At 41.7% G+C, this 12,337-nt stretch overlaps 1 protein-coding gene across 3 annotated transcripts in view; it reads right to left on the reverse strand.

The window, feature by feature from the left end:
* Positions 1 to 11,756, reverse strand: part of LOC120722444 (protein mono-ADP-ribosyltransferase PARP14-like) — a 32,138-nt gene extending 20,382 nt beyond the window's left edge. Inside the window, exons 1-9 of one of the 3 annotated variants that reach the window (XM_040013442.1) lie at positions 11,628 to 11,756; positions 11,317 to 11,504; positions 10,791 to 10,873; positions 8,592 to 8,619; positions 8,156 to 8,224; positions 7,420 to 7,593; positions 6,703 to 6,828; positions 2,282 to 2,455; positions 1,521 to 1,646 (exon numbers count right to left, since the gene is read on the reverse strand). In XM_040013442.1, the coding sequence (XP_039869376.1) occupies positions 1,521 to 1,646; positions 2,282 to 2,455; positions 6,703 to 6,828; positions 7,420 to 7,593; positions 8,156 to 8,224; positions 8,592 to 8,619; positions 10,791 to 10,873; positions 11,317 to 11,500 (964 nt within the window). In that variant the 5' untranslated portion in view covers positions 11,501 to 11,504; positions 11,628 to 11,756. Of the gene's footprint in view, positions 1 to 1,520; positions 1,647 to 2,281; positions 2,456 to 6,702; positions 6,829 to 7,419; positions 7,594 to 8,155; positions 8,225 to 8,591; positions 8,620 to 10,790; positions 10,874 to 11,316; positions 11,573 to 11,627 lie in introns of those variants that run through there. The other 2 variants (XM_040013443.1, XM_040013441.1) reach the window with 2 other exon arrangements.
* Between the last annotated feature and the right edge of the window lie 581 nt (positions 11,757 to 12,337).

The raw sequence follows: 12,337 nt of genomic DNA on the forward strand, positions 1-12,337 counted from the left end.
TTCATTCTAAGATTATAACAGTGATGGCAATATAATTGTTTGTTCTTCAGCAGAACAATGTCCAGTATGTTGGCTGTTATACTTTGTGTTTGAAAATACATACTCTCACCCCAACCGGTCACAGCAGATGGCCCCGCCCCTCCCTGAGCCTGGTTCTGCCGGAGGTTTCTTCCTGTTAAAAGGGAGTTTTTCCTTCCCACTGTCGCCAAAGTGCTTGCTCATAGGGGGTCATATGATTGTTGGGTTTTTCTCTGTATCTATGAAGCGCCTTGAGGCGACTTTTGTTGTGATTTGGCGCTATATAAATAAAATTGAATTAAAAGTTGGGCTGATTTTAACATCATTCCAAAAAGTGTTGTTAATTGTTTTTAATCATATTCAGGTTACCACAAATTGTTTTTTCATTTAGTTGAGTTTTGAGTTCTGGGAACTAAAGAGGCTGTACAGTGTACTCAAAATGGGTAAGTTGCCATAGCTTAATCATCTTAGGTAAAACGTTACTGAATTATTTTTTGGGTTTTTTTGAGGCAACGAGTTTACATAGTTTTTTTTTTTTTTGAGTTCTGTGAACTAATTCAATTTTACAGTGCATGACAAGCGTATGTTGAGGCGAACTGAAGAGGAGAGGGACAGACGTCCTTTAGTGCTGCAGGCAGTCAAGGTGTTCAAATAGCACAACTTCACTGTTTTTATTTCTATATGATGAACTCTGCATTAAGTGATAAGAACAAGTTATCTTATGTCCTGTAATCATTATGATGCTATAATTTGAGATACAATAAATAAGATTTTGTACAAAGTATCGGTATCGGATCAGTATCATCGATACCACCCTGAATATTACTTGGTATCGGAAAGGAAATCAGTGGTATCGCACATCACTACTTTTCTGTTCAAACAAGCCTTTTGTTAATCTATGTATTTTATATTCTTCACATTATTTAACTTACACAATGTAAAAGGTGAAGTGTATAATGTCTATTGATTGTACTGTTTATTTTAATCTTTGTACAGGGCTTTGTGACTGCCTGTCTGTGAAAAGCGCTTAATAAATAAACTTTATTTACTTACTTCATTACCTCATGAACAAATAAAGAGCTGACACTATATAATGTTGTGTTCTGCTGAAAATGTTACAAGTCAGCTGTTTCACACAGATTACCGGTGGAATTTTTTTTTTTTTTATAATCCCCTGGCTAAATGATGCACTCCACCTGAGTCTCAATCCTCAGGACCTCACACAGTCCCCAACAAATCTATCAGGAATGTATTTCTATTCATTAAAATTATATCGATTTTTCTTTGGCATCCTCTAACAGATTTTAACTACCTTTTTTTTTTCAGACAGAAACATGTAAAACCTTTGCTTACACTATATTATTGTCATCTGACATCAATCGCTCCTTTGTTCCTCATCAGATGTGTTCAATTCTGAGCAGCCAATTGTTGCTGCTATTGGCAGGTAATTAAGAAAATGAATTAACTGCATCTCTGTATATAAAATAGCACAAGATTAGTACCTTTTACCACAGTCAAAGGAGGACTCTCCACTCGGATGCTTGTAGCTGCCTCCAAAGGCCGAGCAGTCAGTCCTTGTTTCTTCATCTTTGTGCTGCTCTGACTTACAGAGAGGAATCTCTCCACATCTGCAAAATAGTCCAGATTAATCCTTTCAGACTGAAACAGTTTCAGAGGATGAGAGAGCAGACTGGGGCTATAAACTATTATATAGACATGTTTGCAGAAATAAATGAAGCACCCAATGTATGTCTAAATTTCTTAATTTCAATTTATTGGAGACAGACCTACTGTTGTTATGTGCTGTTCTTTGTAATGGGTCCTGATTCAATGTTAGAATACAGTTTTAATAAATAACAGAAGGAATGGTTGTACTGGTAGTGTTCACAGAAAAATATTAAATCAGGTCCTACGTGTTGTGTTCTTATTTTATATGTAGATGATGAGTTCCCTGCTCGAAGAGGAATATTGTGTCTGTTGACTCATTTGTGTTCATTCATTCATTTACATTACTGAAATCTCAAAGTACTAAATATTTAGACATCAAAAAGAGGACCCATTCATCAACTACACAATGTGTGTGGAAAAAATATCTGAATATGGGCTCTTCTCTGCACCTTTCCAGATCAGATCTATGACTGTTGTATAAAGTCAGGTTTAAAATTAGACTCAAAGGTTAACCTAAAGGGGATTTTGGATGTTCGTCCTTGTATTGCCTTGTTGTATTTGTGTATGTGGAAACATCCAGCTGTTTGCTTCCTACCTGCAGGGCTGCTGAAGGTGACCACAGCTTTGTTGGATTCCAGGATCCTCTCCATGCTGTAGCCGTTCTCATCCAACCCAGAGATGTTCTCCACCAGCATGGAGAGCAGATCAGTGGACATGTTGTCTGTGACGTTTTCCAAAACCACTGCACAGCTCTGAGACGACTCTGAGTCTGAGAGAAACACACAAACCTGATCAAAGAAAGTGTCTGTCAGCAGTGGGGGAAGGAGGCTTTTATTCAGCCTGTTATTGCCAGGATGTTGGATCATATGACCCAGTGTATGGAGTTTTCTTTTATTTTGATGTTTCTGGTTTATGTTTAAGTTCATTTAGTTATCTTAAGCTCATTTCTATTTTGCCTAGGCTGCCATGATAGTGTAATGTTTATTAGATCCCCCTAGTGTTTTCGTCCCTGTGTTTTAGTCTCCTTTGCCCTTCATGTATATCAGTAATGTCTTTGTCTCACATCTCCTCCTCTTGTTTGCATGTTTTCTCCTTGTGACCCATTCCTTCTGTCACGTGTGTTTCTCCCCAACCATCATGTTTCTGTTCTGTGCTCAGTTATGTCCGTGTCTCATCTCAAGTTCCCTTTTCCTTCTGTATGTATTTATAGTGTGCGTGTTCTCGTCGGTTTATCATGTTAGATTAGTGTCCATAAGTGCACGTGACACTAGGACGCTCTAGATCGCAGGTTGATGATCGATTTTGTAATCATATCACCAGACCTGCGACCATATGTTCGGGACACTCAGGTAAAGAGAGGGGCTGAGCTGTCAACTGATCACCACCTGGTGGAGAGTTGGATCAGGTGGTGGGGGAGGACCCTGGATAGACATGGTGCACCTAAACGTATAATGGGAGTGCGCTGGGAACGTCTAGCAGAGGCCCCAGTCTGCGAGATTTGCTACGCACACCTCCAGCAGAGCTTTAACAGCATTCCGAGGGAGACTGGGGACATTGAGTCCGAATGGACCATGTTGAGCACCTCCATTGCCGAAGCTGCTGCACTGAGCTGCGGCCGCAAGGTGGTGGTGCACACCAGAGGTGAAGGGAGCCACCAGACTGAAGGAGGAGTCCTATTGGGCTTGGTTAGCCTGTGGGACTTTGCAGGCAGCTGACAGGCACCGACAGGCCAAGCAGAATGCGGATCGGGCAGTGGCTGAAGCAAAAACTCTGGTGTGGGAGGAGTTCGGAGAGGCCATGGAAAAAGACTTTCAGACTGCCTCAAAGAGATTCTGGAAAAACCATCAGGTGACTCAGGAGGGGAAAGCGATGTTCTACCTGTACAGTGTATAGTGCTGGCGGAGCGCTGCTGACTTCGACAGAGAAAATTGTCAGGCGGTGGAAGGAATACTTTGAGGACCTCCATAATCCCACTGACATGTCTTCTGAGGAGGAAGCAGAGTCTGGGGGTGAGGGGAATGACCCGCCAATTTCCAGGGGCGAGGTCACTGAGGCAGTTTGTGAAATGCACCTGATACACGTACACGCACACACAGTTCTTTACTGCCAGAAGCCAAGTTTATTTTTAGTTTTCGTTTGTAGTGATAGTCTGTAGTTTTGACAGCTCCGGCCTCAGCTGATCACAGCTTCACCTTCGCTCCTCTCCCGTCTCACTAAAAAGGGGAAGGAATCACTCCAAACGCCATCAGCTGTTCTCACCTGCCTCTCCAGCACCGCCCCGTTGAGCTCACTGCATCACTCCTCCCCTGCACCCGCGGGTGGGACCACACCTACGCCACACAGTTAAACAACTCCTTGGTGGGAGAGCCCCTGGTGTTGATGAGGTCCACCCCGAGTTCCTGAAGGCTCTGGACGTTGTAGGGCTGTCCTGGTTGACACACCTCTACAATGTTGCGTGGAGATCAGGGGCAGTACCTGTGGACTGGCAGACCGGTGTGGTGGTCCCCATTTTTAAGAAGGGGAACCGGAGGGTGTGTTCCAACTACAGGGGGATCACACTCCTCAGCCTCCTTGGGAAAGTCTATGCCAGGGTGCTGGAAAGGAGAGTTCGTCCGCTAGTCAAACCTCGGATACAGGAGGAACAACGCGGTTTTCATCCTGGTCGCGGAACACTGGACCAGCTCTTTATCCTCTCAAGGATACTTGAGGGTGCATGGGAGTTTGCTCAACCAGTCTACATGTGTTTTGTGGACTTGGAGAAGGCATTCGACAGTGTCCCTCGGGGTGTCCTGTGGGAGGTGTTGCGGGAGTATAGGGTGTTTGGCCCATTGCTACGGGACATTCGATCCCTATACAACCGTTGTAAGAGCTTGGTTCGCATAGCCGGCAACAAGTCGGACTTGTTCCCGGTGGGTGATGAGCTCCAGCAGGGCTGCCCTTTGTCACTGATTCTGTTCATAACTTTTATGGACAGGATTTCCAGGTGCAGCCCATTGTCGGAGGGCTTTTACTTGGGTGGCCTCAGAATCTCATTTCTGCTTTTTGCAGATGATGTGGTTCTGTTGGCGTCATCGGGTGATGGCCTCCAGCTTGCACTGGAACGGTTCGCAGCCAGTGTGAAGCAGCAGGAATGAGGATCAGCATCTCCAAATCTGAGGCCATGGTCCTCAGTCGGAAAAGGGTGGAGTACCTACTCCGGGTCGGGGATGAGTTCCTGCCCCAAGTGGAGGAGTTCAAGTATCTCTGGGTCTTGTTCACGAGTGATAGAAGAAGGAAGCCGGAGATCGACAGACGGATTTGTGCTGCAGCTGCAGTGATGCGGACGTTGCACTGGTCCATTGTGGTGACAAGAGAGCTGAGCGTAAAAGCGAAGCTCTCAATTTACTGGTCGATCTACGTCCCTATCCTCATTCTTTCGGTCACTACCAACAATGAGATTGTGGATACAACCGGTGGAAATGAGCTTCCTCTGAAGGGTGGCTGGCCTCTCCCTTAGAGATGGGGAGAGAAGTTCAGCCATCCGGGAGGAGCTCAGAGTAGAGCCGCTGCTCCTCCACATTGAAAGGAGCCAATGGAGGTGGTTCAGGCATCTGACAAGGATGCCTCCTGGACACCTCCTGGGTGAGGTGTTCCGGGCATGTCCCACCCAGAGGAGGCCCCGGGACAGACCCAGGACACGCTGGAGGGATTATATCTCTCAGCTGGCCTGGGCTTCTCTGCTGAGGCTGCTGCCCCCACGACCCAGTCCCAGATAAAGCGGAAGAAAATGGATGGATGGAGTCTGGTGTTTCCATGTTCAATGTGATTAGTTTCACTTTCTCTGTGGCATCTTGTTCATTCATATCAGCTTTTTCCCCGTGTGTTCCCACTTCCTCTGATCACCTCCGTTTTGTATTTACTCTTTGAGTTTCCATTCCTTCCTTGTCTGTTCATTCTCTTTATATCATGCAATGTTTCCAAGTCCATGAATTCATGCCAAGTCTTCTTGTTTCAGGTTTTCTACATTTATGTTCTTGTTCTTGTTTTTTTGTTTTTGTTTTTTGTTTAGCTCACCCAGTTTAGTTTACAACTTAGTTTCCCATTTTGCCCTTAGTTTTTGTACTGTTTTACTAGCCTTCAATAAACGGCTCGCACTTAGTTAAAATCAAGTTTGATTTTCCTGTGTCCCCACTTGGGTCCACCTCTTCACTCCATACAGTCAGTTTCTGCAGATTGTGACAGTTATTCCTAAAACTTTACTTTCAGCAGCATTTCTCTTTCTTTAAACGGGATGGGCCCAACGGGAAAAAGTTTAAATCCTTCATCAGAAATAAAATGTGCTCCTTAAAAGCTACATTAAGATAAGTAAAGGAGGAAGTCATCTAAAGCAGAGCTGCTGACGACTTCAATAAACATCAGACAGGAGGATGCACTCCATCAGTGCAAAATCCCCATTCTGCAGCTGCCCTCATCAACAAGGCCTGACAAATACAGATACATTTGGCACCTCAGGTGGAGGTAAGATTCATCTAGAAAAAAATCATCGAAACTTACAGCCTTCAAAAACAACAACAACAGACACGTTTGGATTTTAGATTTCCTTACCAAGTACAGGTTAGAAATACAGCTTTTGGATGTAAACAGAGTGCTTTCCCCTGGTGCTGACCCTTGCTCACCTCCCTGAGTCTGGTTCTGCTGAAGATTTCTTCCTTTAAATGTAGCCACTGTAGCCAAGACTCATGGGGTAAGATTGTTGGAGTTTTCTGTTTTCTTTCTAATATTTTAGGGTCTTTATCTTGTCATTTAAAGCACTTTAAGGCAACTAATTTTAAAACACACATTTTGTCTTTATAAACTTTGTTGAGTGAAAAACATTAAAAGTGAGAAGTGAATCTCAACCTGTGAATATTTAATTGTTTCACTTGAGAAAAAAAAAATCACTCACTCTGGTGTTTTTCAGTTGGACTACACCTCTGCCTAGCCGTCAGTGCAGCATAGTTAACTTTCTATGTGAAAGTGCATTAAAAATATATATACCTTTTACCACAGTCAAAGGAGGACTCTCCACTCGGATGTTTGTAGCTGCCTCCAGAGGCCGAGCAGTCAGTCCTTGTTTCTTCATCTTTGTGCTGGTCTGACTTACAGAGAGGAATCTCTCCACATCTGCAAAATAGTCCAGATTAATCCTTTCAGACTGAAACAGTTTCAGAGGATGAGAGAAAAGAGCTGGGCTGTAAACTGTTATATAGACATGTTGTCAGAAATGAATTAATTGCCAATATATGTCTAAATTTCTTTCATTTTATTACAGACAGACCTGCGTGGTTTTACGCTGTTTCTGTTCTTTGCAATAGATCCTGATTCAAGGTTAGAATCCAGTTTTAATGAATAACAGAAGGAATGGCTGTGCTCTGTCTTCACAGAAAAATGTTAAATCAGGTCCTGCATATTGTGATCATATTTTGTATGTAGACGACTTTATGTTGTATCTAAAGCAACAAAGATGTTGAGATGCAGTGGCAGCAAACAGAATGGTGAACATATTTAGACATAAAACAGAGGACCCATCATAAATCACAAAATATCTGAATATGGGCTCTTCTCTACACTTTTCCAGATCAGATATGTGATTTTTTATAAAGTCAGGTTTAAAATTAGACTCAAAGGTTAATCTAAAGGGGATTTTGAATGTTTGTCCTTGTACTGGCTCGTTGTGTTTGTGTATGTGGAAATGTCCAGCTGTTTGCTTCCTACCTGCAGGGCTGCTGAAGGTGACCACAGCTTTGTTGGATTCCAGGATCCTCTCCATGCTGTAGCCGTTCTCATCCAACCCAGAGATGTTCTCCACCAGCATGGAGAGCAGATCTGTGGACATGTTGTCTGTGACGTTTTCCAAAACCACCGCACAGCTCTGAGACGACTCTGAGTCTGAGAGAAACACACAAACCTGATCAAAGAAAGTGTCTGTGAGCAGTGAGGGAAGGAGGCTTTTGTTCACCTGTTATTCCTGAAACTTTACTTTCAGCAGCATTTCTCTTTAAAAGGAAAGTAACGATGACCTGGATGACTGAGAACCTTCACAGACTTTAAAAGGGGGAAAAAAAAGTTTAAATTTTCATCAGAAATAAAATGTGCTCTGTAAACAGTAGAAAATCATTGGTAGGAGGACTTCAATAAACCTCAAACAGTAGGATGCACCTCATGAGAGCAAAGCTTCTTCCAGCTGCAGCTGCCTACATCAACAAGTCCTGAGCGACTCATCAGCACTGACTTGACTTGACTTTGTAATTATAATAACATATAGGAAATCGTTTTTGTCACTTTACAGCTTTAAAAAAAAAACTTCTCCATGTGCTGATGAAGGGGAGGGTTTACTCAATGAAAAGACCAACTACAGTAAAGCCATTTTTTTTGGTGATTTTATAAAGTATAAATAGAATCTTTCTGTATTTTTTTGTGAGCTCTCTTTATTTAAACAGATTGTTTTTACCCTCTTTGTTGGCAGCAGAAGCTACATTTCCAGATTCAGCCTGAGGCTTCTTTGAGTCTGTCGATGAGTCTGAGAATCAAGAGGATCCAGTTTGTCCAGTTTAGAGTAATGATCAGCAAACATGAACACATTGAACCACAGGAGCTCAGAGAAAAGCTCAGATGAAGCTTGAACACATCAAACTGATTTAAATTTGATCTCATTGTTTTTCTTCATAGAAACGATGAATAATCAGTCAAATGAAGAACATGTTTAACAAACTGATCTGACATGTTGACAGATCAGTTTGTGATGTGAATGTGCTTCAACTTTAAGTCCAGTAAAATCTTCATTCAGTACCACAAACACTCACTGTAGCTTGTTTCACATGAAGAAGAGGTTGAAAAAAAAACTGTGATGATGAAAACAAAGGAGACAAGCTGAGAGGAGGATTTACCTGAGACATCGTCACTGCTTGTTGGGCTCTGAGAAAAAACAAAAATAAGATTTAATCTAAAAGTATGTCTGCATTCAGTTTAACAAGCATTTCAAGCATTGCACATTTCAAACTTTTTTGAGTTTTAAACTTTTTATTTCTTGAAAAAACAATTAAAAAAAGAATAGCTTCATTATTAGACCACTGAGCTCAGCAAACAGCACAGTTTAAATGCTGCAGAAACATTCACAAAGAGTATAAATATAAATAACAGACAGCAGCAATAGCCTGATTAAAAAAAATTCCTGTATGGGTGAATAGTCTATATATCATCACATGACCTGACTGACACATGTGAGCGTGAGCTGAATGTTTTATTGCTGTTCACTGAGTGAATGATAAACTCATCAGAAAACCTGAACAGTTTGTTTTAACAGCTACTCATACTCTATGTTTCTTTCTTGAGATTCTGGTGGATCCACTTTTATGAACTCACAATTTGTTTCAATGAAAGTAAATAAAAAAATAAAAATCTGCCACCTGTTGAAGTGGAAGTGAAATTTAAAGTCAAGTCATCTTTATATATAGCACATTTAAAAGACATCAAGTGTTGGCCAAAGTGATGAACAGAGAAATGTAATACAGATAACTTAAATTAAATTAAATTAAATTAAATTTTAAAAAAAAGCAAGAACTTTGAAAGTGCTTTACAATCACATTTGAGTAGAGTTATGATGGAGTCAGGAGGAACGTGGAGAGCAGTGAAGTTCAGTGTGGAGCAGAGAGGAAACAGGAAACGCCAAATAAGCATCTATTTCATTTTTAGAAGTTTACACCATGAAGGAGAACTGGTGCTGCATGAGGCCGTCGTCTCACAGAAACTGAGCCCATATCCAGCTTCAGGACTTTGTTACTTTACTTTATATCACTTTATACAATAAGAGAACTTTTTTTTTCTTTCATAAATGTGATATCTAACTACTTTATCGAATATATTAAATGTGAAAATGTGTAATTGAAATCCTCAGATTGCTTCTGTTGTCTAAGCAAAAGTTAAAAATCCGAAGTTTGCTCCTGTGCAAACTCTGATCTGTCTCTGATTAGCATTTCTAACATCACATTACACGACGCATGTGACTTTCTTTCTAAACAGTCCAGTGTTAACATGCTGTAGCTGTGAGGAACGATTAGTGACATTAAAGGCAAAAGTTTATTTTGTGAATCTTTGTAGTGATGGTAAATTCGATTCTTTTTACTGAATCGAGTTTTAATGAGTCACTCACCAAAGTGAATCGGGTTTCTTGAGTCATTTGAGTCACTGAGTCAGTTGACCAGAGAGTGCAAAAATGTATATTTTCACTCAAACTTAATTTGTTTCTCTTTTAATGTAAATCCTACTGCTAAGAGGAATGATTGTAAAAGAAAACAACTATTTTCTTTAGAGCAAAAAAGAGCAAAAAAATTCCAAAGGAAACATTTATTTTATTTATTTTTATTTTATTTTATTAGTATTTTTCTTAAATGTGTCAAATATATATTTTCTCATCTAAATGTCCACGGAGCTGTGAGCCAGGGGTCGGTAAAGTGCCTTAACATTGGTTGCCAACCAAGAAGACGAAGAAGAAGCTGTGAGCCAGGAGGGAGGGGGTGAGTGATTCGCCTTACGCTATGATTCAGCACAGGAGGGAGGGGGTGAATAACTCAAATGCGCTGTTAGAATGCTAGCTGAGCGATGCTACTGTGAACCGAGGAGCTATTGTCTTGATGTGAGCTTCTACTCAGGGTTTTTTCTTCCAGTTCAAAGCAGGAATGTTTTTGTCAATAAACTGGCTGTTGTTTTTCCCCCCACAATTTTAATTATAAGCTAGATATATTTCTACTAATGGAATTAGTTTGCTAACAGCAACAGGGATGAGTCAGTGAGTCAGTTGCGCTTGTGAATCATGATTCACGAGTCAGTGAAGTGATTCTCGAGTACTGAATGATTCATTCATGAATCGAACATCACTAAATCTTTGGGAGGAGAGTGTAAAGTGGGAGATTTAACCCCAACGAACACATGACATCATCTTGCCAGTCACGCTGGTTATTATTGGAGCTCAGAGGAGCCACACCCCATCATACGGCAACGTACAAAACACACAAAGAGCCATGATATCAGCAGAAAATATGCAGTTGAGTGAGGAAAAATCCACATGAAACCTGTTAAACTGGACTTACTGCTGCTGAGCTCAGCCATAACTGAATGGTTTGACTGTCCAGGGTGATCACATGATCCTTCCTCGCAAGGACTCGCTCTCTCGCTGAAATCACAGCAAATCAAACACACAGGTATTCATATCTTGTAGGGACATGTAATGGACATAATGCTTTGCCTAGCCCCTAACCCTAACCATGGAAAATGAATGCCTAACCCTGACCTTAAACCTAACCGTAACCCAATTGTAACCGTAACACTAAAACCACATTTTGAGTCTCAGGAAGGCCTTCAAACTTGTGTGGACCAGGATTTTGGTCCCCACAAGCAAAGTAAACTTCCAATTGTTGGTCCCCATAAAGACATGAATACAAGCTCACACACTTTTAAAAATCAGCTGTTTGAAGCTGTAAATCTGCAGTTTGTTCTAATCCAATCAAACTGCTGCTGTGGGATCATTTCCTGGCTGTAAATACACATTTCTAAAAGACTCCAGCAACCAGACAGATATGAGGATATAAAATATTAACCCATGAAGCAGACTCTCACCCTCCACTGAGTTGAAGTAAACAGCCGCCCTCGGTGCTCCTTCCTCCGCCTCCACCCGGCAGTCTCCCCCGCCCGACTTCTTCCTGCTCATGAAGTAAATTTGCAGTTTGTTCTTCAGGGCTTTGGTCTGAGCCGGAGTCCAGTCCCCCTCCACAATCACCGGTGGACACTTGGATCCCTCCATCCTGCTTCACACACACAGTCGCACACTGACACACACTGGCACAGCTGACTGAGCAACACAGGCTTCAGGAAAAGCTTTTCACTTTTGTTTCTTCATAAGCAGCCTGATAAGTGAAAGTATGACTTACTGGTTAGACACACAGGCCAACTGGTCTGGTTACTTTTACTTCTAACTGAGATGCTTTCTCTGGTTCACTGGTTTACAGTAGTTTTCCAACACTCCAGCTCAGATGCGATGTCAGGACTCTGATTACGGATGGACCTCAGTAAAATGGGCGGAGCCTTGTGATTACAGAAATATTTTGAACACTACAGCTTTTATTTATTACGAGTGGATCTAAATTAAAAAACAACGAGCAATTTATCATATTTATTTTTGGAGTGTCTTGTGAAGACCAATGTAGACAATCAGACACTAACACTGTTACGCCCACTGACCTTTTGACCTCTTCATGAAAGAGAGCTGCTTTCTGCTCCAGGTGTGCTACGCCTGATTTCCACAGCTAAACAGCATTCTGCTCATTTGCAGAGCCTCATATACACGGTGCATCCAGAGTTTACAGGACTCCACTCGTTCCACATTTTGTCATATTATAGCCCAATTCCAAAAATGGATTAAATTCATTTCTCACCTCAAAATTTCACACACAGTACCTGGCTGGATGAGGAATGCAAGTGCGTCCCCCTGGTCTCTGATGAAGAGAGTAAAGCTGTTTTAACGGCTTAGTGGACAAAGAAGTGTTGTTGATAGAAAGGTGTGGGAAAGACTGCTGCTGGTATTTCTGGAGCTGCTGCTTACTTTGCTTTCAGATCATGTGTTTTGAGTACCAGCACTGCT

The sequence above is a fragment of the Simochromis diagramma genome, unplaced genomic scaffold (assembly GCF_900408965.1).
Source record: "Simochromis diagramma unplaced genomic scaffold, fSimDia1.1 OVJJ01000778.1, whole genome shotgun sequence".
In the NCBI taxonomy this organism is placed as follows: Eukaryota; Metazoa; Chordata; class Actinopteri; order Cichliformes; family Cichlidae; genus Simochromis; species Simochromis diagramma.